Raw genomic sequence first — 27,425 nt, 5'->3', positions numbered from 1 at the left:
CTACTTGCCTAGAACATTTACAAGTAATTTATACAAGCAACTGTTTCTGCCGGGTGAGGAAGTAGGATATATTGTTTTTCATCCTTCTTCTGAGTCCTCTTTAACACACACAACCCAAAAACTGTAAGGTCTGTGTCTCAGCCATTCTCTATTTATAGTTTTGCATATAGATAAAACTAAACAACTACTGAAAGAACAAATCACAACAAACATAGCAAAGAAAAGAAACCTGTTTTTAATGAAGTGCATGTACATAACTAACCTATTCATTTGCCACTGCAAGTGCATGCAAAGGTTAAGAAACACTAAGAAGCAATAATACACATTAACAAAGTTGATGACCAAAACAATCCTAGGTTTCTGACAAGTTCGCATGGATATACAGCTCAGAACCCCTGCCCCTCAAGCTGCCTTTGTCATTGACAGCTACTGACAGCTAATAGGTTACTCTAAAGTCAGCTTAATGTCTGTCATCTGTCCTCATCACACATGAAGATTCAGTCTTCTCCTGTAACCCACTTTCCTGATATCAAACTTCTTCTGAGAAGTACTCAGGAATTAAAGTCCTGTCTTTAGATTTGTCTTCTCCAACTTGGAAGCCCCTACAAAGACGACCTCTTTTCTTTAGGCATGCAGAAGCTCTACTTCCCTCCTCAACAGGTTTGCAGCAATTTCCAGTGCAGCAGAATTCCGGGGTTCTTTAAAATGTCTGCTAGTAAACCTATCAGTGACTATACAACAGGTCACTCATTCCAGCTGCTTCTCCTATGTGCTGCCAGATCGTGACCACACTTTGGCTACTTCCATCCACAGTCCAGTCTGAACTCAGAACTGCCTGTGTTGGATGGCTTTGCACCATACAACAGCTGTGGCACTGGAGCACAGTCAGACATAGGCAGAGCTCTCAGTCTGGCATTTCTACTGTCAAAATAGCAACCCCCAGCAGGAGAGCAAGGCAGATAGCAAGGGAAAATAGAAACCTAAAGTTCTCAGGCTAGATTTACCAGTGGAGACCTTAAAGCTTTGAGGCTCAATAAAGCTATGGCTCAACAAGGAAGAGAAAATCCATTCATAAACCCAGAAAACCAAGTTAAAAAAAGCAAAGCCCCACCCAGAATACCAGTTACTTCTGTTTTGTCTGGCAATGAGGTTCTCAGCTTCCTAGACAAGTAAACACCTTCACTCACTGTGCATGGCTGCCATCTGGAACTCAGAAAAAAATTCCCTTACCTACTTTGTACAGCTCTTACACAAACACGGCGTTAGATGGACAGAAAAGGATGTACTAAAAATAGTGTCTGTCAGCCAAGGAGCCACTGCCCTGAGTGGAACGAGGGGAGCTCTGCAGGAAGGCTGCCTACAGAGAAGTATTGCAGTAAGAGGGGGAAAATGCACGTCTTAAATAAAAGTGGCAGGGGGGAAGAGATGTAAATAGAAAAAAATCCCACATCCACTTTAAATTTTAAAGCAAAAACTTCCTAAACTTAATATTCAAGTGGATCTGAATACACTTTTTCAACTACTTGGATTTACTCACAGAAATGAAATTTAAAGTTAGATGTATTTAATTGCTGGAGAGAACACTAGCTGAGAAAATGGTGACATTGTGGACATGGGGGACGGCAGAATACCCACAAAAAGGTATAACCAATCACATCTAGGTCACAAGCCAAAAGTACATACAGTTAGCTGCAGATTTTTTCCACTCCCAGCGATATATATAGTTCTATATTAACGCACACACGCACACACACACACAAAAAGGTATGCTGGTCATATATCCTCAGCATTTATGGCAAATTATTAATCAAGTCCCACCTGAAACAATTTGTTAAATTGATTTTAATCACTGGGCCTCTCATGTGAAGCTTTGTATAATCAGCATTTCATTTACAAAATTAATTGCCTGATTGATTCTCAAGAGGCAGTAGCTGTCATTACACTGCTGTCATAACTTTTGAGTAGGGGTGTCACAACACTGAATTCTGACAGTATGAAGAGCACTGCTATTTAAAAAATGAGGGCGGGGAGGTAGGGGGGAAACAAATACAGTGATTTCACAGAATTGCTCTTTAGCCCGATAGAATGTTAAAAACCATCTCCCAGCAGTTTCAGCCAGCCTCCCCGTTTTCCATTCATTGAATAATGCACTACTCAGCTATTCAGTATCTTTTCTTAGAGGCAGGTTCATTTAATTCAATTTTATCATAGTTGCGGTTGCATAAAATGAGTTTGTTGTTGAATATACAAAAGATTTAATCACAGGCCAGTCTTAAGGTTATTTGTAGAGCAAAGTTTGACTTTCAAACACATGGAACTTTTTTCCACATCTTAAACCTTCTGGAAAGCTATTTTCAATTAGCTTTTTTTTTTTTCGCTGTTTTTAAACAAAGCCAAGCAAACCGTAACTTTACAGAACTTATTTAGGAGCTCCTTTAGAAAGCTTTTTTTTCTCCCCTTGTCTTTTAAACTGTGTACAAGCCTTGGAGCCCTGCCAGAGTTGGAAGCAAAGCTCCTATATTTGCTGTAGTTACTCCTATACCCATTGCTACTATATTCTTGGAAAAGACCGGTGCTCCAGCGGTTAGGGCACTGAGTCATGAGACAGGACTTCTATTCCTGGCTCAGCAGCTGACCTGATATGCAAACATGAGCACAACGCTTCACCTTCCTGTGACTGGGTTTTCACTCTCATAACAACAAGTGTTATATGCACTTTTAAAAAGGAAAGAGACATGAGGACTTTGGGGAGACTGATGTCAGTTATTATGCAACAAGAAACAGGACTAGGAGTTGGGATGGATAGGTTAAGGGAGGAAAAACCCTCAAACCTCTAGAAGATGTTGAAAAGGAGAAATTGCATCAATAGGCTGCAACAAGGTACTCAAAAAACTTTCAGGAACCTCCATTCCAAAGAAAAAAAAAGATCCCTGGAAGCATCTAAAAAAGGAGGAGAAAAAAAAGATGACCTTAAATTTCTGCTGCTACATCACTTGGAACAGTATTAATTCCTTTAAAAAAAAAATCACCTATTTCTAAGATAAGTTAAAAAATAAGCCCCTCAACTGCTCAAATTCAGCCTTATACACTAGATTTCATCAAGTGCTCATGAATGAAGCAAATGTAAAATTTCTAGGCCATGTTCTGAGATTACACTATTACCAAAAAAGAGCAAATGACAACTCTTCAAAAACTGAATTATACTTATGCTGGTATTTGTAATTGACCTTACCAGAGCAATTCCAGAATAAATCAGAGTCCAAGTAACACTAGAACCTAGCAGATACTCTAGATAACACAGCTCCTTTTTTCTCCCAACCCACCAGCTCTTACTCTCATCCCAACTACTGTCAAATATTATCTTCCTCTCTGCAAACTGCTCTGCTACTTAAATGGCTTTATGCAATTTTCTTCCCTTTCTTTGGGTGTCTAAGTTCATGATGAATAAAACTGGGGAGGAGGGGAGACACGGACAAGGGGACACCCAAACATCATTGACAAACATCATTGACAAAACTGACAGGTCACTGAAATAAAGATGCATAAAAGAGTAAAAGAATGGAAAACTCCACCAGGCAAACTAGAGCCATTAGTTGTTTTCTTTTTCCATAGCCATAACATGAAATTTCAACTAAGGGAGGTTCAGAAAGTTCTGGCCACACTGAGAAATAGTTGCCAGAGTTTTAAGTTATATCCTTCTGCTACATGAGCAAGAGTTCAGAAAAATGAAAGAATCAGTCACCCTACTTACAACACGGGATAGCAGCCTGGGACATTAAAAAGCAGTGTAAAGCACTGACTTTCTATATTTGTTGGTTTCTAGCTCCATAGCAAGTAGTTTACTGATTAATCTAGCATCTCCTCTTTTCAAGCCTATTTTTTTTTTTTTTAATAGGTAAAAAATAGTCTTAATTAAAATAAGAAAACAGGGGAAAGCCCCTAGCTAGAGCCAATATATGTGGAATTCCTAAAAGGATATATTTAGCATCAGGGTAATTGGAAAGCAAACTTAGTTCTATAACAGAAGCCCCGTCACTTCTTCAACTGCCAAGAAACTTCTCTTGTAACATATTTTCTATATTAAAACTGCTTCCTGTAGAGGCTGAAAAACCTTGATTGCAAATAGTGCAAAATTTTAAGTTACCTGGAAACAAACCAGTTCATCTTTTTTTACCATCCTTCCATAATGATCTATCACATTGATTGAACATTGCAAAAATAAAGCGTCCTAGTTAGAGACACAGCAGCAGCGTCAGCTCAGCCCAAGGGTCTGCTACAAACAGATAATGAATCCAGAGCTATACACCCATCCTGTGGAGCTGGAGCAATAGATTTTTGGTGAATACCTGCCTGTGATTATTTTGCATTTATAATGACCCTTCTCATCAACAGAGACACTGTCAGCAGCATGGAACTGACTTCCTGGGAAAGAGCAAAACAAACAAAAATTCACCAGCAACAGGTGATTTAAAGTAGTAGGAAAAAAAAAGGGGGGGGGGTGATGTCAGTAGTTAAAATAAAAATTAAAATCAATTACCTGAACAAATTACAGTTGTGAGTGGGAATGTTCATTATTGATTGAAAACATTTAATAGTTAAGTTATAAATTTGAAGAAACAGGAAACTGAAGGTTGAAACCCTTGTATCACTTGAGAGAACAATGTGACTAAAAACCATGAATCCACACACATGCCTACATTCACATCCGCTCTATTGTATAATGTAACTGATTCACAAGTATCATTTTACAATTCTGATTAGGTCTTACAAAAATCTTGTTTATTAAACTGCTTTCTTTAGGCATTCATTGCTGCTAATTTGTTTCCAACTAAATCATGTATCATCTGAAAAAGACTACATTGCAACAGCAAAACAACACTCCTGGGATAGCACATCATCGGGATTTCAGAATTAAAAGGACAAAGACTGGAGGAGTTGTAAATTTCACTTTGAAGGTGGTGGTGGTAACACCCTGCAAGTAATTCTAGAAATACTAGTGCACTTAGCATTAGTACTGTACTGAAACAAACATAGCAAGTAAAAAACTCAAAGTATTAGGAGATCTGTTCATCTCTAAATTCTAATTTCTACAATAAAAAAAACCTGATCAACATATATGTATTTATACAAATATTTTGAAAGCAAAATAACATTCTGTTAATATAATGTAAAAGCTATGCCAATTTTAAAATAAACACCTCTAATTCCCACGTGTTTTAAACAAACTTAAAATTTTGCAGAAATTTGGGAATGACTTCCAAAGACCTCTAGAGAAATGACCTTCAAAAAATGTATCTCAATGTTAACACAAAGTTCACTGTGGCTCACTCAGGGTCAAAAAAAGTCAGACCTGGGTTTAAACCAGGTCAAAGTCTGGTTTACTCTAGAGCCTTCACCTATTTCTCAAAACTGGCAGAAATCACTGCCTTCATTACTCTTCTTGCAATCACAACAAATGGGACAAATCCTTCCACAAATCCTAGCAAACTATGAAACATCCCAGAGCACCTCAACTCAGACACATGCATATAACACATACATAGGTAAGTGCAGAAATAAAGAAGTAGGATTAATCACGGCTACGAACCCCTCTGCAACAAATCATATAGAATGTTCAGAATTAAATTCACAGTTTTAGTAAACTGCTGTCCACAACTTTTAGTTTCTATGCAAAGAAGGCATGTGTTTTCAATATATGATCACAATTTTCTTTTAATATCACACCATTTAAAATTAAATTAAAAATCAGCATGTGAGACATATCTGGTCTGAGAAATATGAAAGCAGGAAAGCTGATCCACTTCTTCAGTATTTCTCATCTCATAAAAAAATATTATTTAACAGGAAACCTGATTATGCCATATTCATAGAACTGCCTTCCCTCTCTCACAGTAGAAACCATTATATTTTCAAATTCTCTCTGCCCAAAAACTCTTGGCTTCTTTCCACTTCTATGCCCACCTCTTATTTCCCAGTCCTTAAGAGAGCCCACATCAGCCATCATGCAAAAACACCAACACAGCTTTATAAATGCACTTCAAAGAAACTTCTTTATTTGCTAGAGAGAATCTTCAGAATTAATGAGCCCCCTTTGGGCACAACCCAAAACAGAGTATTCCCAACTTCTTTAAGTTACTAAATCTAGAACAGAAGTAAAATTAACGATGAGATTAGATTGGAAGGAAAGAGAAGGGAATCACTACCTTCATAAACACTGAAGCAGTACAGGTACAGAGTATCTTTTCTGTAAGTCTGAGTAAGCTATTTCTGGGGACAACAGCTATTTGAGTATATTTACATCTAAAACTTCTCCAAGGCGGCAACTTACATCAGCACCTTCCTGCAGCTGTTGAGGGCTCAAGACAGGTCACTCAGTCAAAATTACTTGACCTAGTCAGAAGAAGTCATTTAGCAGCAAAGACAATGTTTCTCAGCTGACATAACCAAAAGGCAAAATGAAGCGAACAAACTGAAACACTCATTTTAGCAACATGGTACCTGCCAGTCCAATTTCATGTACTGCTCAATTTAGAAAGATGCTATTCATCGGACATTAATTTGCAACCTTCAATCTAGATTAAAGAGCTGCAGATACACATAAAATTCTGAAATATATGTTCCCTTTATTCTTCAAATAATATAAATCTTTACTTAAGGCCACACTGTGCATATCTAACCTGACATTTCAGCTGAACCCAGCTCTTCTGCTGAGTACTATCACTTCTTGAACACATTCTTCCCCTTCTCACTTCTACACTCCTACCCACAGTTGTTTTTCTTTTTTCTACTCAGCTCTTTCATGCAAAAAGAAATTGAATAAAAAAAGGAAAACTGAAACTGATTACACACCAGAAATACTGTCAAGTATGAAAATGAAATGCTACACATTTTTAAACTGGGCTGCTCAGTGCCAAAGAGAAGGAGACACCAGAAAGCAAGCTAACACAGAAAAATAATCATTTCAGGAAGAAATACACCTGAACAACAGACAGCCAGATAAAATTAAAATGGGATATTACACCCAAAAATACACAAACATCATTAGACTGTTTTGACAGAAAACACAGAGTTTCTGAAAGAACAGAAGTAGCTCCGAAACTTGAAATAATGCTGAAGGAATCCATATATCCTCTCACACCAATTCTATGTAAAGTTTGGTTTGCACAAAGCTTTGGGGACAGAAGGGAGAAGAGTAAGTATAAATAAGTCTGTTACTACTACAAGACAGATGAACATCTGCCATGAATGTTAGTCTGCCTTACCCTGTCTCAGAGCTGACGGATAGATTAAATGACCTCTTGATGTCACCTCAAGCCCTGCTCTTCTATGATTTGGAGGTTATTACATCACTTCTATTTTATTATAAGGTTTCTCCCATTCCTGTAATTTTTCATTTCAAGTCATAATCCTCAATTTCTAGCAAAGCTAGACCACATGGACAACACTACAAACATGCTAGATACATTGATAGAAGAAAATTAAGGGAATAAAAAGAGGCGTGTTTTTCAAACCAGTCTTTTCATAAGGAGTAAAAAGGATAGGTAAGAAAAACTGTTTCTAAGTAATTTATGTTGATATTTACAGAAACTGCAAAAATACTGTAAAAAATGTTTACATATTCCTGGTTTTGGGGAGGTGTGAATGTAAGGATGAGATGAGCTGTGTGCTAAGCAGCAAAGGAGAAACAGGGAGAAGAGAACCAGAGAAGATGGCCCACTTCAAAGCACCATCCATAGTGACTACCTCTCTCTAGGCACCCGCTTTTGACTGAAGCAGGCAAGAGACACCACCCCTGCCAAACTTACTTTCATCACCCTTCTCCTGACTACATTGCATACAAAAGGGGTTCCTGCACCTTCCCCTTCCTCTGAATCCAATTTGAGTCGCTTCTTGCACAACTTGTGCCTAACAAGTCAATTATGGTCCTGTCTTGTGTAAAGATCAATACATTTCAGCAATTCTCCAAACAATTAACATTTTTGGAGGGAGTTTTTTCAATTTCATCAAGGAAGCTTCTTTCTGTGATCCATGGAGATACATGCAATTAGAACCACAGCACAACAAAACTCAAGGAATAATGAGAAACAGCAGACAAAAAGTGTCCAACACAGAACTCATTAGACAGCCACACACTATTCCACCTGTTGCGCTGTACACCGAATACTGGTAAAATCACAGAGGGGGGGAAAAAATGCAGATATATCCAAGCAGCTAGGAACATGAATTCTGATCCCTTTTTATATCCTATTGTTATCCACTACCCAGGAAGCTGTTAATTGGCCTAAGTAATTGGTTTAAATACCCAAGTCCCTTTATAAAAATATACTATAAAAATGCTTAGACACTTATCACAACCAAGAAATTCTTAACTAAAGTTCAAAGCTGAAAAGGCACAAGGGACTTGTCTATACTGAAGTAAAAAAAATGCATAATTATACCAATATAACTATCTCAGTGTGGAAACTTTCTCCAGCATAAGAGTACCCTTTCCCTCTTAAGCTTACGTGGTTTGGAAGCAGAGTAAGATAAACCATAAAAACTCTTATTCTGGTATAAGAGTGTCTCCATAGGGAGTTATATTGGTATAATTATAGCATATAATTATAGCACATAGTTGTACGGTGTAGACAAGCACTAGATGCCCAGTCCACATATATTTTCTAGCAAAACAAATGGTTATCAAATTCCAATAGAGGCGCATAAAATACTTAGCTTTTATTTTTGCTTGATGCACCTTCTTCATTTTAAAGTGATGAATTACTTCAATTAATCTTCCTTGAAAATGCTTTTCTCACTGCTATTCTATATGGTAATAGATTGTTCTTCTGGTGGAGGCATTGTAAACTAACACTCTGAGAATGACTGCGCTATCTCCCACACTGATTTAGGCTCTCATATAAAGCAAATGGTGAGAAATCAGGTACAAGGAAGGAATAAGGTGCTGTTTACACATTTGACTGTTAGACTCACACCTTTTATAGTACATCCCCAGCCACTTTAAACAGTCAAGTGCTTCAATAATTTAGTCTCTATCCTTCTGACAATTTCATTCTCACCTCATTTGCTATAGAAGTTAGAACATTTCAGTCAACCTTAAGGAAACCATGATTCCTCCTGCTCCTTCCCCTGTACAGACTGGGGGGAAAACAGTCCATCTGAAAATCATGCCATGAGTTGAACTTCAAATTATAAGAGAGAACCAAAAAAGAGATACAACCTTTAAAACAACAAAAGACTCCTCAGAATCTTTTGAAACCAAACAACTTTTCAGAGGATACTCAACTTAGAAACCTAAGCCTAAACCAAATAAACTGCCGCCCTTTGTAAGAAAGATCCCTTCTTTCTTACAAAAAAGAGGTGCAAACAAAAATATGGCTGTGCCAGCCTCCAAAAAGTGGAAAGTACTGACACCCTGCTAAGAAGATACCAGCGAAATTATTAATCACTATAATACTTCAGTTTTGGCATTTAAAATACTTTACTAAGAAAGGCTAAATGAGCTTGGAGATAATTAAGGATTACGGTACCCATTTTTCAGGATGCGCAGATAAATCTCTTTAGCAAATTGTGGTTTTTTCCTCTTTAACCATGATACTGCCAAGAAGAGCTCTATGCAGGATAGGCATCCCTGTGTTTCCTTTTGTCCTAAACCATTTCATCCCTCAGCATAACACCAGGTTTGGTCACTTTGGAATACATCCGTGGCATTCATGACACACCTTGTTTGCTTCCACAACCACCGTCTCTCTTGCAGGCAGAGATCTCCCGACAGTGCTGCCCCTTCCTAACTCCCCATGCCCAGCAGAGCCCCTCAGCCCTCCAAAGTGCTTGCTGGCTTTGCTGCTCTGCACGATGCCCCACAGAGAGACCCCTGGGAGCAACCAGTGGGGGGAACTGGAGCCACAGGGAGCACCAGTGATGGGTGAGGAGGATCACCACAGCAGGGAAGCTCCTTCCCAGACGTGCCCACTTCTCTGTAGCTGAAGTGCCAGCAATGAGTAAAGAGTTTTCCATGTACTGTGAAGCAGCATCTACACAACAAAACTGCTGTCCTATTTCCAAATCAAAAGCCTGCATCTCTGTACAGAGGAAAATGCGTACCTAAGCGTGAAGGTCAACTGATCTGGAAATTCATCCTGGTATTTTCAAATTTGCCTGTATGCCAGTATGTCTGCAAATATGCTGGGCAAAAGTAAACAATACTGACAGCTCTTACATGCAAAAATTTGACATACCAAAAGAAAAGCAACAGCAAAAAACCCTCTGAATAGGCATTATACAAAGGACAACAAAATAGAAATGTGTCAAGCTTAAGCAGAAATGGGTATGAAAGCCATTAGTTCCAACAGGTTAACAGGACAAGGAGAGGAAGCTAAGTTAGTCCAGAACTCCAACACAAGTCTGGAGTCATTTGCCTGTATGAAAACACTATATATAGTGGAAGGAATTAATTTCACCTGCCCTTTGACATCAACACCTGAGCTTATTGGCTTAGATTTTCTTTAGATGAGGGGAAAAACATGAAACTTCAGGAGCATGATTCATTAGACTGGCATTACACATCTACTTAGGATGAGATGATTCACATGAAGATCTGACAATTTTTTTGCACCAAAGATACACAAAAAGATCAGGTACAAATGCCTACAGTACATATGGTTAGACGAGTTCCACTCTTGAAATCTTATTTTTCAAAGATACTCACAGCTTATTTGGCCACTGCAATCAATGAATTCTGTATAATTATCATCCTTGGAGGAAAAAAAATTACTTTTTGCCTCAGCTTCTCTCCTTTTAGGAGAGGGATAGCAATGACTCCCTGCTCCAAAGAAATGTTAAGAAATTGCCTGTCATTATTTATGAACTAATTTTACATTCAAGAGGCAATGCAGTGAGGAGTTTAGGCTGACAGAAGCTGAACCACCACCAAAGGGGCTGTCACAGCCTGAAGCCCACCCTCATTCAAGCCGGCCGTATTCTCCCTTGCTTTACACCTCTGTGCTGCAAAGATTATGCTGCAAGTCAGACCTGCTCAATGATCTGGCTGAAAGCTAAACATTCACAGGTCTTATTTGGCAGGATTAGTTTTCAGACAAATCTTTGAGCTGATGCAACGCACCTTATGACACAAGGGAAGCAGCAGGGAGCTTATAAAAAGGTGGGGACTGGTCTTTACAACACAAGTGAAGTCTTAGATCAGCTCCAGACAACCATCAGACTCACACAGTGGTGCAAGATCTTTTAGCAACACGAAACTGGATAAAAGAGTACTCAAGGAGTGCAACAAAATGCTACTGAAAAATGCAGAAATAAACAGAAATTAACAAACTATATTTTCAAGTTTTCTTCAGTTCTCCCAAGAAAAATTCTGGCTTAGTATCTACATAAAAAGCAGATGTCCATTTGGTTCAACACATATTCTCCTGTGCATTTATGTGTTACAACCTTTCTCCTGCTAATTTGCTCTTTGTTTCAGCCTATGATCCTCAAAAATCAAGAAGAACAAAAACCTGTCCTTCTGAGAAATACCCATGTGGTATTTCTCACAGACTGAACCCAATTTTAAAAAAATATTTGCTGCTTATTCACAAGTATTAACATAAAAATGACAAACAAAACATGTTACTGAATGCTCAGTATTAAATATTTGGGGGAAAAAAAAAGGGAAATCTACTCTCGTCATGTTCATTGTCTCTTTGGATATATATAAATCCACTTCTGGAGAGGAACAGTGCATTTCTTCCTACTTCTGGCACACTAGCTGAGATAATTTTCTCAAGTAAGATATACAACCATATGCGAGATCAAGAATTTAAAGAAAATAAAAATGTCATCAGAAATCATAAATATTTGAACCTTCCATTATGATGTCATGACTAGCTGCAGCCTTTAAGAAAAAGCACCTACTTTCTTCCTCCATCTCTTCAAGGAAGACATCAGCCACAAGCAAAGGAAGAATTTAAACTGAATGTTAAAAAACAGGAATAGAGAAAAGAAACACAGAAGGTAAATCAGACATTGTGGGGTTTTTTTCAGGTAACAAGATTGTTGCAAATAAACATCTACGTCTTACTAGATGCAAAGCAACAGAATTTGCAAACTACCACACAGGAAGAAACTGGCCTCAGTTCTTTCTTGAATTACTAAGGTATTCTCCTAGAACAATGGAACCTTAACTCACTTTTTAAACAGGCTTCATTCACCATCTTCTTAAGATACATTCCCTCAAATAAAATATGACACTGTGGAATAACAAACAACCATCGCTGGCAGATCTCTACACCCCCAATCTTCTGAGGAGAATTAAAAGGAAAGGAAATCTATGAAATGAAGTATCAAGTAATATAAAATTGCAAAGAACATATCTAGTACACCACATCACTACTTAATATAGACAATTATATGCCAAATGTTCCCTCTCCTCAGTTACAGTCTTTTCTACACTTTCCACAGGAACAGCAACACCACACTTGAATTTTCATGAAGACATCTTTTCAAATATCTTTTGGGCAAATAAATATTTTTTTTTAATCACCCACCATGCCAGGTAAAAAAAACTATGCACATCAACATTTACATTTCAACTCAGTTTTGTCTCCTTTTGTTTGTTTCCCTCCTTGAAGTCTGCTATTGCTTAGAACATCAGCAACAGAGGAACCCGAAACAAAAATACAGCACCATCACCCACAGCTAACTACTCGTACAATTTTGACTATTATACCGTCAAGTCTTGTCAGGATTTGGGGGCTTCCTTGCTTGGTTTTTTAATGGCTTTTTTTTCCTTTTGCTTAGACACAATCTGACCTCTAGTCACTAGGAGAGGCTGCACAGGGAGCTGGATAGTGAAGACATTTTCCCTGATGCCACTCATTGCCCAACAACTTTAGTCAACTTGGAAGACAGAAGAGCAAATACAAGGTAGAGGGTTGGAGGAAATACAAGTCAGACAGATGGATGGGTACCTGGATCACTCAAAAGCTATTTTCTTGGTGGCCATACAGTCACACTAATCACTCTTGCACAACTGTTAAAATTGCAGAAGACAGTAAGGATGACTTTTCTGTCACTCCAATGACTTGGAAAGTGAGAAAGACATTTTAAGAAAGAAAAAGAAGTATCACAAGACAAAGGAGCAAAAAGAGATTATGACATCTGGATAAAACAAAGTGCTATGACTTTGGGAAGAAAAGAAATCAAACAGATGTAAATAACCCACAAATAAATCTTTCACTCACTGAAGGGGAAAATACAGAGGTAGAGTGTTGAGCAACCACATCACACAACAGAGCTGACACACATAACAACATTAGTATCTGCAGAAAAAGTAGAAGACTGCATCCACCATTCTGTCAACCACATCCCAGCAAAGTAACAGCTCACTCAGGCCCTCCTCAACCTTGCTTGTAATGAGGAAGTGCATAGTTACTGTTGCTATTATTATTGAAATGAGCCGAAGACCTAGAAGTAGGTATGTGTAGCTATGCAAAGTCTTCCTGGGACAGAGAATCCCTCTCCACTGCTTGTTCAAACACCTGCATTTAGCAAGTTTCCTGTGAACAACCAAATCCCTAGATGTCCCAATATATGAAGCAACCAGTCTATGTACCTAAAACTTTTCAAGGGTCTCAATTAATCCAGTAAACGTTCTGACTGCCATCAGCAATCACACATAAAGCTCTCAACAGCTTAGACTGAAGTAGCCTTTAGATTCCTAGCTAATTATTGGAAAAATCTTTAAATATTTGCCTCAACCCCAGCACCTTGATCACTTCAACACTGTTCTACAACGCGAGACACTTTGTTTCAGATGCTGCTACTCAATCAGCCCCTCCTCTTTAAAGGAAAAGCTCAATTAAGTTGGGAGCTTTTCTTCTGAATGATTTTAAACGGTTTTTTTTAGTTGTGGTTGGATCTCAGTTAGTGTAATTGCTATTTATATCAAAACATTAAAAGGTCTGGTTATGGGGTTTATTAGAAAAGCAAAATGTGTTTTTAATACTTAAAAAAACCCACAACAAAATACTCCATAGCACTATTTCCATTTGTATTTGCATACCACATGTTCAACAACAAAAAGAGCATTCTGCAGAAAGTTAAAAATCTCAGAAATGTTGCTGAATTAGTAGCTTCTACAGTTTGTTAGTAGGAAAACCGGCTCTGTGCCAGGCTGGAAGGGGGTGGGGGGGCTATCACAAGGCATGTGTGTTAGCTTCGGGATTTAAAAGAAAAAATACGAATATTGTAAACCAAACCGCAACATACAAGACAAACAAATGCAGTATCTCTTTACTAGCAAAAATTTGAAATGTAAAATAAGTGTCACTTAAAATGCTGGAAATACTCCACGCGGCGCCGATTCTTAGATGTGAAGGCACAGCAAGCCTGCTTCCCGAGGGGCGCAAGGGCCACCGCTGGACACAAACACGGTGCCCACTTCGCCGGTGCCACCGGTGAGGGCCGGGCCATCCCGCGGCCGGGAGGAGCGCCTGGCCGGCTGCCCGAGCGGCGAGGTTGCTGAAAAGCAACAGATAGCTTCTGGCAGCGGCAAAGGGGAAAATATTTTGATCATGTGACGCCACACAAGCGAACTAGTTCGCTTCGTGTGTGCAACTTGCACAGACGCTGCCACCGGCCCGGAACCCCGCCGCCCCCCCTCGCCTCCGTCCCCGCCTTTCCCGTCCCCGTGTCCCGCCGGGGAAATGCCTCAGTCAGGCACCGCTTCGGCAAAACAGCCACCAGTGTCCACACACCCCGGCACGTCCCACGGCCACTACGTGCCGGGCACCGAGAAGGTACCTCCCTCACGAAAGTCGACCTTTCTGCCTAGTAGAAGGAAGAACTTCCAAATATAAGTAAAACTGCCAAGCAAAATTATTTTGGTACTGCTGGTACGCAGCTGATACAGCCTCAAATGTACCTACCTCTATTTTTCCAAAAATATTTCTTTAAATAACCTCTATGACCAACCGTAAATTTAAAACAGCAACAGCTATAAAGAACATGCTTATTACTTTTCTTCGCTTGGGAATTTCAATCAAATAAGAAACACTGAATTAAAAAAAAAAAAAAAATTCACAAAAGCGCAATTATTTTCCATAAATCATGCCTGAAAATAAGACATCGATACTAACATTTCACATAAACAGAAAATCCAAAATATTCACAACATAAATTGCTACACAAAAAAAAAATACAGAACTCCATACATTCCATCCAAATCAAAGGCTGCAAACAAACCAGCATATTCCTTTGATGCTGTCAAAACAAACCTCCTTATCTTTATTTTTAACTTTAAAAGAATAAAATTTAAGAACTACAAATCCTGTCCTTGTGCTTTCAAAAGAAATTTTCAGAGCTGATGTTTCAGTATCTTGCTTACAAACAAGGAAGTCTGACAAGCTAACCAAATAACATGATCAGTGCTGGGAACACCACGTCTCAGATCCCATCCAAATAGAGGAAGGCACAGTGCAGACTGGATACCTTCAAATGTAACAAGTATTTCAGCTACCTATTTATTCTGCATTACTCTGTAATTAAAACTGCACATCAAACTCAAATCATTAAATAAGGAAAATATTATCCTTATTTCAACATGGGGAAACTACGGTATCAGTCAGTAAAACCAGCTACCTTTAGCTCATGCAGCCAGCTGAGAGATATCAAGAATTCCTGCACCAATCCTCTACTAATACCATTTTCCTGAAGTCACATAATTTACTTACCATGGCTGAATTCACTGCTTGTGTAAAGAAGGCACTATTCCACCTCAATCAATCTGTGAATTAAGCCACGTCCACACTGGGAACAGCACACATGACTACAATTATGTTTTAAAACAGGATCCCTCCTTTTGGGATTTTCTGAACCGATTTCCTTTCTCTACTCGAACAAACAAAGAACAACCATGCTCCAGCTTGAGGTCCTTCTGTGAAAGACAGCTGCACCAGGAACTGCTACAGCCAGGACAGCCCTCTCTTTGCAATGCAACACAGACCTCTTTTCCCTTTTAAAAGGTGACCAAAAGCTGTTATGGAACTATCTACCTTCTGAAAAACTCAGCAAAATACCTCAGCAGCCATACCCGCAAACCCCTCAAGAGAGGCTTCTTATAAAGGCTGTTATTTTGGCGGTGAAGATACGTTACCACCCGAATGGTAAACTAAATGCAAAGGGGTTTGCCACAACAGCTATTAGTCAAGGATGCAATTAATTCCTTGAATCTAACTATGTAGCTGCAACAACAAACTTCACAGTGAAGCCAGCCACGTGGTCTTTAAAGGGCAAGTAAATTGATTCAGTAACTTGGCAGAATCACATCCAAGAGAAAGCCCTGCTACTTAAGATTTATTTTTTGAGTAAGTAGATACCTAAAATAAATATTGAACAAAACAAAACACAAAGGACAAAAACCCCAAACCATCCCACCAAAACCCCATGAGTTGAAGTAAAAAATTGAAGTAGAAGCTTGCATGACTCTAATAGTAACACAACACTATCCCTCAAAAAAAAAAAAAAAAGGAATTTATACATCAAGGGTTTTTCCCATTTACATATTTATTCTTTTTTTTAGCAACAAACTAAAATTCCATGTACATCTACGTCCTTAATTAAAAAAAAACCATTAAAAATATTAGAAGAATATTCTTTTCCCCACCCTCCAACAGTCAGAAAGAGACTGAAGTGGGTGGCAGGGGAGATCAGTGGCACGGCCTTACAGATGGAAGTGTCAGAGGGCCTATCACTCCGATGGATGTCTTCATAAACAATTACTACATCACAAACCTGAATTCAGTATCTTTTCAAATCTGAGCAGCCTACAATGTAGGGCGAAGACAGAGCACAGCAGTGAGTTCTTAAAGGCAGGACATCATTTGGTAATTGTGCATGTTCAGGTGCAAAAGATTAATTAATAGATCTTAAAATTGGAGAAAAAATAATAATAGATTACATACTTCTACACATGCTTAGTCCTTCTGATGTAGTTACTAACCCAAAATTACTCAAATGCAAAAAGTAATATGAACGTAGATCACACACTGATAGGTCTATACTGAAAGCAATTCCTTATGCATGCTGCAGAACCATCAAACTCTATTTTATATCCACAAATTAGTCACTACACATTCAGAAATTCAGCCACTTCATAAACCTGTTAATATAGAAACTAACATTTCCACTATGCATGGAATATAAATGCACAGTGTATCAACACCCTTTCAAATCATGCCTCCCAAAAGCTTTTACACAGATTTCACATTAGTTTTAACAAACTAATAAAATATTTTAATAAAAGCATCAGGACAATGATCTCAGGTTTCACAATTTCCAAAACAACTGCAGGCACCTTCAGATAACATAAGCATCCTACACTGGGAATACAAAGTTTGATAAAAGGTACTTCGTATTTGCAGTAAGAACAATTCCTATGTGAAAAGCAATCTTTAAATAAGACATAACAACTGCGATTTCTGCATGAAATCTGCTCACTTCAAAAATGGAGACAATGTATCTGCCAGATAAAACAACTGGACTTGGTGGTAAGGAAGCCTGTGCATGCGCCCCCATATGCACCTCGCCCCAGCACACACTGGTGCTCTGTGCAGAATATTCATCAAAGGACAAGTTCCACAACACTCATCAAGCTCCTGGGCACTTGTTCAACTCAATTTTCCTCCGAGTTTAATTTCTGTGAGAAATCTAGCGTTTTTATATAGATGATACTGGGTATGTAATGATAAAACAGTGCAAGGAATACCAAAATTTTGGATTACGGTGCCTTCAGTTTAAGTGAACTGATACAGAAGACAAAACCTTTGTTTCTCTCAGTTATTTGTCTTCTTACTCACTGAATAGAATCCAGTAAGGCTTACATTCTCCCACAACAGAATGTGTTCACAATAAGACTGGATTAATTTAAAAGCTAGAGCTTATGGTACCAAAAGCCTGGCTATTTCCAAAAGACCTGTCCTCAGGTGTGCCTGTCTGAAGCAAAGTGGATGTTATATGCCTCAGTTTCCCCACCCTATACAACAGGAAGAATAATTTTTTTACTCCAGTCCAAGGCACACTAGAAAAACAGTGTAAAGATCAAATGTACTTGGAATGTTGTTACTGAGAAGGTAGAGGTAATTAAAATCAATCCTGTACAAATCAGCCATCTACTGTCCCCACTGTTCAGATTCACATAGGTATCTTAAGATATATTCATCCCTGAGGATTGCTCAACTGCAGTGAAACTGAGTGGGTTTGGCTTTTTTGGGTCTGACACGTTCCTGGTGGATCACTGGATGCCACACTCTCAGAACTGGAACTACAACAATGGAAATCATCCAGCCCACCTGCAACACAAACACTGCAGCACTCTGCCAGCACATCAGCATTTGTGTGTGAAACTGAGCATGAACAGGTATGACTGGGGAACAGAAAAAGTAAAAGGGTAATACTACAATCTGAATGGCAAAACATACATCATAGGTATAGAAACCCTTCAGGTCTACTAAAAAATAATTTTAAATTTATTAACAGGTAAGACTTCCTTAAAATAAATTTTATTCTAATACAATTGGCTCCACAAGATTTTTGTGCATTACATTTATTTGCTTCTATAAGCACCAAGCAATACAAAAACAACACCGCTAAGCAGCGCTTTTCTCTTACTAGTTTTCAAAACAAATTTGAAAACCACTAAGGTATACTTTTAATTTAAGTTTAATTAAAGTCCTCATTCAATCGTACCAAAACATATATTTAACACTATGTAAATAGCCCCAAAATTGAAAGAAAAAAGTTTTTTTCCCAAGTACCTTAATAATCACAATTCTAAAATATATTCTAGCAAGTTAGCCTACCACAAACACATGCTACTGAAATTCTGCAGCCTTGAGCATGCATGCACAGTGAATGTGGCAACACTGCTTTACATATCCACAGAGAATCTTCAAAGCCTCCTGATAAACGGCACATTTTGAAGAAGTACTGAAAGATGTAACTGGTATAGGGCACAGGTACAATCTTAGGGACCAAACAGTAAATAAACTACTGCCATTCTCATGTTAACAATTAGAATGTCAAAATACCTCTAATGAAATATTTGAGGCACAAAGGTAAGAAAGATCTATCAGTAAGTAACCAAACTTGTTTTCACTGCACAAATTTAATCTAGTTTTAACTAAGATACTATTTCAGAATGAACAAGCATCACCTAACAGACCACGCTTAGTAATTTCAAAAACATTATTTTACATACATAACCAGAAAATTTAGCAATGGATTAAATGCCTTAGTTTTCATCCCCCGAGATTCAGATCAGAATGCCAAAAAGACATAATCGACAGCTTAGTAGAAGAATCCTTACATTATGGAAGCAGTAATAGAGTAGGCAGGTTTGCATCTCTCTTTCTTTATTGTATCTCATACACAGGGTTCTGCTGTTCCATGTGTAGGCATAAGCGCTACTACAGAAACCAATAACTGAACACCAAACCACAAAGTGTCAAATATATGGTCGTAATATATATATAGATGCTACTAACTGTGAATATTGCTATTTGCTACTTCTAAATAGAAGCTATGTGAATACTAAACTGTTTATTTGAAACTGCACAGGGAAAAATATATTTTATTCTCCCATTGAGACATCAAGAATCTATTCACCACACTAACAGCTGTTTAATGGTCTTCAGGCACAGGACATGATTCTGCAGCCTTGGCTTAGCCAGAACTCTCAATACGGGCAATCTATTTGGCATAAAAAGAGCTGCAGAATCAGGCATTTTCAGAGTTTCTCTGCAACAAAACAAATTATACATACACAAACTCAGAGCAGCTCGACAGATTTTTTTCTAACACTTGCTGTGTATCTTATACAGGTACTCCTGAAAAGACCCAGGTTCTCTCCTTCTGTGTAGGCGTATGTAAATCATACACACATGTACAAAGGAGAGAGACATGTATAAAGTACACACTGAGAGGCCAGCTAATGTGTTAAACTACTGCAGTGCAAATCAGAACTGAAGAATAAAAGGAGTCTCAGGACTCTAAATAACTGTACGCTGTCAAGGATTAATCAATAATCGAAAGACCTGAATGACGAGGTACTGTACTAGCATCACACAAGTTCCCCACCACCAAATCAATGTATAGTGTGAGCAACATCCATCTGTTTAGAAAATGTGCATTTCTTCAGAAGCAGAAAGCTTCTATCGCAAGCTTCCATCGCAGCTGGGTATGGTGATTATATTAAATGGAAGCAGAATTTTCTTAAATAATTTAATAGGCTGGACAAATACAGAACTTAGTTCAGAGTAGGATGTCACAGTTCTGCATGTTACAAAAATTACCCATGCCGAGGCAAGAATTTCCTGAACAAGCATCTCAGATGTTGTAGCTTACTGTCGGTCCTTTTCCTCTGTTCACAGGACAATAGTTCCTTACAGGCTTAGGGGCCAATCAACATCTGCTTTGCAAAGACACATGACAAGTGAGCGTATTCCAATGTGTGTATACACATATCAAGAGCATACACACAGATGATTATTAAAAAAAATAAAGAGAAGCCTTCTGTTCAGATGCTGGACTAAACATTCCAATTTTCTCTTTCAAAAATAAATCAATTTCTCTACTTAATGATACAACATACATGGAGATTGACACGTGGGAATTAAAAATAAATAACAACGTCCAAAACCAATTGTGTTCTGCAAGCTAATGGTAACTATTTTTTGACACAACCCATTTTATACGTCAGAAAATATTAATTTAAAACCTGAAAAAAAAATTACCTCAATCTCTTACTGGTTAAACGGAAGAAACATAATATAAAAAACAATGATGTCTTGCCTTTATGACAATTATTTTTAGGGAAAAAATGATTTTAGAAATAATCAAAGAAATTGTGCTCTTGCCAGACTATTCTTTCTAAGCTGCATGCCAATCCGTACGATGAAAAAGAAAAAAGAAAAAACAAAAAAGAAATCTGTAAGAAAGGATGTAAGGTTAGATCCTTAAAAATATAAGGAAGTATTTCTAAGGGTCATACCGAGGACATTAATGAATTTACTCTCACTCTTCAAATAAAAATAAAATACTTTGAACAACCTCTGCCACGAAGAAGCAGCACCCTGAACTAGCATGCACGATGTCTGACAACGGTTTTCCTAGCTTTTAAAGACACAAATTCTGAACTACTTGTTTAAAAGGAAACGATGCAAATATTTTTAGAGTAATTATGAAAGGTTATGCATATGAGGCCTCATTACATTATGGCTTCCAGTGACCCTTTTACCATTGCAAATTCAAAAAAAGGTAAAAATTAACACACACACACACCCCCCTTATTTCCTTGGAAGAAAGGAAAATGGAATAAAAACTAAAAACATGACAGAAATGGTGTATTGGAAGTAGACAAACACATACACAGCCCATCTAAGGTTTTTATTTTTTTTTTTTCAGTATTAATACACCATCTGCAATATTAAGCGGTGATTTTTCCAGGTTCTATTCATGACTTTATGGAAAGATTCAGCCGTTGGAGGACCCCAAAAGCATACACCTGCATTTGTTCCTGTCAGACCTTGCTGTTAAAAGATTTAACAGTTCTTAATAGAAAGATCTTGTTGAAGGGAAAAGAAACCCATCAAATTCTAATGCACTACTCCATTTAACACAATTCACTTTCCTACTGAGAATTTAAGACTAATCTCACACTCGTGTAGAAAAATAATGAGATCAACAACTCCCGATTCTTCTTGAAGTATTCTAACCACAATTCAAACCCAAAAACACGTTTTCTCTCGAATATCTGGATTTGTTGCAGAGCTGAAACAAACACAACCTCTGGCAGAGCGGCTCCTTCTTCCCTTCTTTGTACAATACACGGCATTCTCTCACCTACAGCAGCTCACATGCAAAGACGATCTATTTAAGAGGCATGCACAGGTTAGGCATCGAGCTAACAGAAATGCAACGAAACTAGTATTTGGTTTCTTTTTTTTAATAAAAATCGAATCCCTCGCATAACATCCGTAATCCACAACATTACAGAATGTTTAGATTTGTCAGGGTTGTTTTGGGTTTGATTTTTTTGTAAGAAGGCGCGAGCGCGACCCAAAAACCCGAACCCTCGTCCAAAACCACTGCTGTTACAAGGCGCCTCCCCTACCGCCTCTAATTAGCGCGGAACTAAAAATCTGAAATAAGTAAGTAAATAGAGGTAAGTAGATAAACAAATCAGTCGGTGCCCAGGAGAAGCAGACGGCGCGGGCAGGCCGGGGGGCGCAGGGGGAAGGAAGGTGCCGGCGCGGCGCTGGTGCCCCGGTGCCCCCCGGTGCCGGCGGTGTTTGCGGCGGGGGCTCCTGTGCCTGCGCCGCTCCAGCGCCTCTATTTACATCAGCGGCGCGAGGTGCCCAGTGGCGCGCGCGGAGCCAATCAGATGGCAGATTAGATGTCAACTCGGAGGCAGCTGTCGGGAGACGGTTGCAGCCAGTTTACCTCCACAATTCAAATTCCCAACCTGGCGGGCGGAGGAGACCCGGACGCTCCTCCAAGGGTCGCGCCCGGCAGCCGGCATTCCTCCCGCGCCGCGCCGCGCCGCCCCGGAAAGGCGCTGCGCCGCACCCGCCGCCCCGCGATCATCGCGCCTGCCTATCGATCGGATCCATCCATCGATCGATCGCCGGAGTTACCGGGGCTGGGGCAGAGGAGTGCGGGAGGGAGCGGGGGCGGCGGCCTGCTCCCGTGCCCGCGCCCCTTCGCTGACGCCAAGGACTTTTCCCTCTTTTTTTTTTTTTCTCTTTTTTTTTTTTTTTCTCTTTTTTTTTTTTAATTTCCGCGTGTGTTTGTGGAGAAGTGAAAGGCAGTTACGCGCCCGCGGACCCGGGCACGCTGCTGCCGGCGGGCGAGTCTCCCGCAGGTCACCGGGCCGGGACGACCCGGCGGACCGGGCGCACACGCGCGCCCACACGCGCGCGCGCGCGCTCTTCCCACAGGGAAAGGAGCGCGGCCGCGTTACGTGGATCTCACTGCGGTAACTCCAATCAGTGACAAACTAATTTGCTGAGAGCGCGCAACGGCGCAACTCGTCCTGCTCGGAGATTTAATAACAAAAAAAAAAAAAAAAAAAAAAAAAAAAAGCAACGGGTTAAAGAGAGAAGAAAAAAAAAAAAAAAAGGCCCCGTGAAAGATAATGGACGTTATCCCCCGGGAGCCCCCCGGGTCGAGCACTCCGGTTACAAAATCCAAACCCCCGCCCCCGTCCGTCCCGAGCTGCTTGTCCTCCGGGCCCTGCGTCTTTCCGACGCTGTTTCAAAGTGGTGGGGAAAAATATTAATTGGGTCTGAGAACAACCTAATTTCGGCAGTGAAAGCCACACTCCGGTGCCTTCAGCCCCAACGGGGCCGCGCATTGTGCACGAATCACCCTCGCTACGGAAGCAGCGAGGGGCAAAACTGGCCCAGAAGAGAACGGGGGTGGGGTGGGGGGGAAGAGAAAAAAATAAAAGACAGAAAAAGGCGGGGGGGGGGGGGGGGAGACAAAAAAAGTGAATTATAAAGAAACTAAGAACCCGACACGAGCGACACGGAGGCATGAGCCGTCATTAACCGAGCGCGGGGAGTTACCTGGGTCCTGCTGATGGCCTGCCCGGTGTTCCCGGGGCTCATCGCCGGGTGGTTCCTTTGTTGTGCCGCTGCCCAGGCCGGGTTCGCCGCTCCGTACTGGGCTCCCATGTCCTTGCCCATGCCCATGCCCGCCGCTGCCTGCTGGCTTCCCGGGGCGGCCGCCGCTGCCTGGGGCTGGGGCTGCGGCGGGGCGCTGGGGCTGCTGTAGTCGGGGTAGCTGCTGCCGTAGCTCCGCATCATGGGGCTGGGGGACGTGAGCAGCTGGTTGAGGGTAGGGGTGGCCCCGGACGGGTGCTGGTTCTGCCCGGAGAACCGCGCAAAGCCGCCGGCCGCCGCCGCCGCGCCGGCACCAGCCTTACCGAGGCCGGCTCCGCCGCCGGGGCCCATCATCATGCCGCCGCCGGGCTGCCTCGGGGAGCTCAGCACCCCGTAGCCCGCCGCGGAGCCCCCGTAGCCGCCGCCGCCTGCCCCGGCGGCCGCCGCCGCCGCCGCCACGGCTCCCGCGCCGCCGCCGCCGCCCGCGCCGCCGCCGCTGGGGCCGCGGCCGTAGCCCGGGTAGTGGTTGTACTGGCTGTTGGGGTACCCTTCGTGGGAGTTCTGCAGGGGGTCCATGCTGTTGGGGGCCGCCGTGGGGTGCATTATCCCCATCCCGGGGCTTTGTTGTCCGCCATGTTGATCAAAGCAAGGCCCGGCGCGGCTCGCCGTAGCGCTGCTGGCAGGGGCAGGGGCAGGGTTGCCATAATAGCTATTGAACTCCGAGACACCCACCGCGGAGGGGCCGCCGCCGCCTCCCCCGCTCCCGCCGCCGCCGCCGAGGCCGCCGCCGCCGCTCCCAGCGCTCGGGGGCGGCTGCTGGGGCTGCTGCTGTCCGCCCAGGGGTCCCAAGCCGGGGTGGTCGTAGCGGCCGCCGATGGGCTCGCCCATCTTGCCGGGCATCTCCTCCTCGTCGGCGCCTTTATTCAGCATTTGCTGCGGCTGCTGGGGGGGCTCGGCCTGAGCGCCCAAAACACTGTCTTTTCCTCCATGTTGCTGCTGCTCCATGTCTGCACTGGGCTGAGCAGCGCCGCCACCGCCACCGCCGTTGTTGTTGCTGCCGCTGCCGCCGCCGCCGCCGCCGAGGCTGCTGTTGTTATTCTGCACGGGATGGTGCTGAGGCGGCGGCTGCTGCGGCGGCGGCGGCGGGAATTGATTTAGCTGCTGCTGTAGTGCATGGTGGTGGTGGTGCGGGTGGTGGGCATGGTGGTGGTGGGCATGGTGATGCGGGTGGTGGGCATGGTGGTGGTGGGGCGGCGCGGCGGGGTGATCGCCTCCGACGCTCTTCAGCTTGTGGTTGGGGAGCAGCCCCGTCTCCATAGCCGAGCCCGGGTTGGAGGAGGAGGAGGAGGAGGAGGAAGAAGACGAAGAAGATGAAGATAACTCCGAGGAGCTTCCACCTTCCTTCAGAGCCGGCTCCGAGGAGGAGCCGCCGCCGCCGCCGCCGCTGGCGTTGTTGTTGTTACCGGCGGCAGCGGCGGGAGCCGCGTTATTGGCCATGTTCGGCGGCTCGCTGCGGTGGTGGTGGTGGAGATGGTGATCTAAATTATTCACGCTGCTGCTGCCGGCCGGACTCCCTTCGCCGACCCCCAGCGCGGGGCCCGGCCCGGGAGCCCCGGCCCCCCCCGGGCCTCGCTCTGGGCCCAGGCCGCCCGGCAGGCTCGGGGCTTTGCCCTTGCTGTTGTTCGCACTCGCCGGAGCCGCTGCGACTTGCGCGGCCATGATCATCGCAACATTGCGAGTCCGGAGAAATTGGTACTGATAATAGTAACTACCAAAAAAAAAAAAAAAAAATTTAAACCCCCAAAATTGAAAAAATAAACGGAACAAAAAAATCGACTCCCACCCTAAAAAATAGGGGGCGAGCAGAGGGGTGGGGGGAAGGAGAGGAGAGGGGCAGAAGGAGAAGCGGCCGGGGCAGGGACTTGACTGAGCCCGGAGTATCCCCTACGGACCGCTCCGCACGCACCGAGTTACAGCGATTTCCCTCCCCGAGTCCGTGGTTGAGGTTAGAAATGGTAAGAACGCCTTACGGTCCGTGCCCGTTCCCGCTGTGTGATTTCATGTTGAAAGTTTTTTTGTTCAGGTTTAAATGAAACTTTTTTTTTTTTCTCCTCCTTTCCTCCCTAACCCGGATATGGGTAAACACACGTCTGCCGGAGCCGCGCTGGCCCAGCATGGCATGAGCGAGCGAGCGAGCCAGCGCCGGCAGCCATCGCCCCCTCCGCCCCGATCGCTCCCGCGCACCCGCAAAACGCGGACTGGACTCCAGGCTGGACCTGCTCGGGCTCCAGCTCCCCTCCCTGCTCTCCCGGCAGCGCGGCGGGATGGGGGGCGCGGCCCCCGCGGGTCCCCCCGCTGCCGGCGGGGTCCCGCCCGTGTGCGCGCCGGGGGTCGCGGCCTGCGCGGAGCACCGAACCCGCGGGGGCTGCTCCGAGCGAGGGGCCCCGACGGGCGCCCCGGGCCGCCGAACGCCGCTGGGGCGGGGCGGGGAGCGGGACTGTCCCCGGTGCTGCGGGGCCCAGGGTGCCGCGGGCGGCGCTGCCCCGCGCGGGCCGGTTCGGCGGGAGGGAGGCGAGGGGCCGCCATGCGCTCCCGCTGTGCCGGAGCAGATGGAGCGGTCAAACTTTGCGGGGCCGCACGCTGCCCCCCAGCCCCGTGTGCCGTGCTCAGCAGCCTCCTCGTGTTCCGAGGGCAGGGACACGTTTGCTCGCTTGACGGAGAAATCAGACTTGTTTTGGATTTTTTTTCCCCCGGCCACCCGCCCCCTGAAGATTTATATTGTATGTGAAGACGGTTATAAAATTTAACCTAAAATTCTGCAGCGGTAGCATCTTTGCAGTTGTCCACATTGTCCAGCTGTCTCCAAATTCTAACGGTCATTTGCACTGATGATGCTTTTATATATAGGGCCGTTTTCAATATGTTCTGTGTACTTATTTGCAGTTCAACAGGAGTTGATCAAAGAGCGAGAGACATTTTCGGTCTCATAATTGTCTCCCCAAACAATATAATTTCCAGTATGCACATGACACTCATGAAAACGTAGTAACACACACCCCAATATATGTAATCCGAGTAACTCTTGCTCCAAATGGAAAGCTGCTGCTGACCTACATTTTTGAACCAGAACGGTTTGAATTATTTTTTTTTATAACTATCTTGATAAAAGTGATACCCTAGTATAACAAAAGGTAATAGTCACACATTACGTTCAACTAATGAAAGCATTTGGGAGATCAAATACTTGGCTATGAATACAGCAAACTGGGATATTAGCGAATGTTTTCAATACAGCAAGGATCTAAACCACTGTGTTTTGAATTAATATATTTATACGCTCTGTTAAAGGTAAGCACGTTTTCAAGTTTCAAAATGGATAAATAGGAGATTCAATCATAATGGTAGAGAAAAACGCAGCATATCAAGAAAGATACTGTCACGAGTAGATAGGCTTTTTTGAATTCACTGTGAAAACATTAAAGGAGCAGAAGCTTCATGCTCTAATGTTGAGTTACATGCAAAGATTATTGATAAATCTGTGAGCAGTGTGATTCCAGTGTCTATTAATTTTAGGTCTCTCTGAAAAGTCAGAAATATTATGATTTGCATTATGAAGTTAGTTTTGAAAAGTCTCAGTGCTCATGAAGTACATCTTGCTAATACTTCTGTTTTACAGTTTGGGGGGTTGGTTTTCTTGGTTGGTTGGTGTTTTTGTGTGGGGTTTTTTGGTATCCTTTGCAAGTGCAAAAATGTTATATGGCTACATATATA

The 27,425-nt window shown here is 42.4% G+C and overlaps 1 protein-coding gene across 4 annotated transcripts in view; it reads right to left on the bottom strand.

The window, feature by feature from the left end:
* ARID1B (AT-rich interaction domain 1B) overlaps positions 1-25,797 on the bottom strand; it is a 326,155-nt gene extending 300,358 nt beyond the window's left edge. For 2 of the 4 annotated variants that reach the window (XM_058834008.1, XM_058834009.1), the window contains exons 1-2: positions 25,621-25,790; positions 23,619-25,422 (exon numbers count right to left, since the gene is read on the bottom strand). In XM_058834008.1, the coding sequence (XP_058689991.1) occupies positions 23,619-25,379 (1,761 nt within the window). In that variant the 5' untranslated portion in view covers positions 25,380-25,422; positions 25,621-25,790. Of the gene's footprint in view, positions 1-23,618; positions 25,423-25,620 lie in introns of all 4 variants that reach the window. The other 2 variants (XM_058834007.1, XM_058834006.1) reach the window with 2 other exon arrangements.
* Between the last annotated feature and the right edge of the window lie 1,628 nt (positions 25,798-27,425).

The sequence above is a fragment of the Poecile atricapillus genome, chromosome 3, assembly GCF_030490865.1.
Source record: "Poecile atricapillus isolate bPoeAtr1 chromosome 3, bPoeAtr1.hap1, whole genome shotgun sequence".
Lineage (NCBI taxonomy): Eukaryota > Metazoa > Chordata > Aves > Passeriformes > Paridae > Poecile > Poecile atricapillus.
The sequence above is the reverse complement of the archived record's forward strand: the minus strand, read 5'-3'. Positions and strand labels throughout refer to the sequence as shown.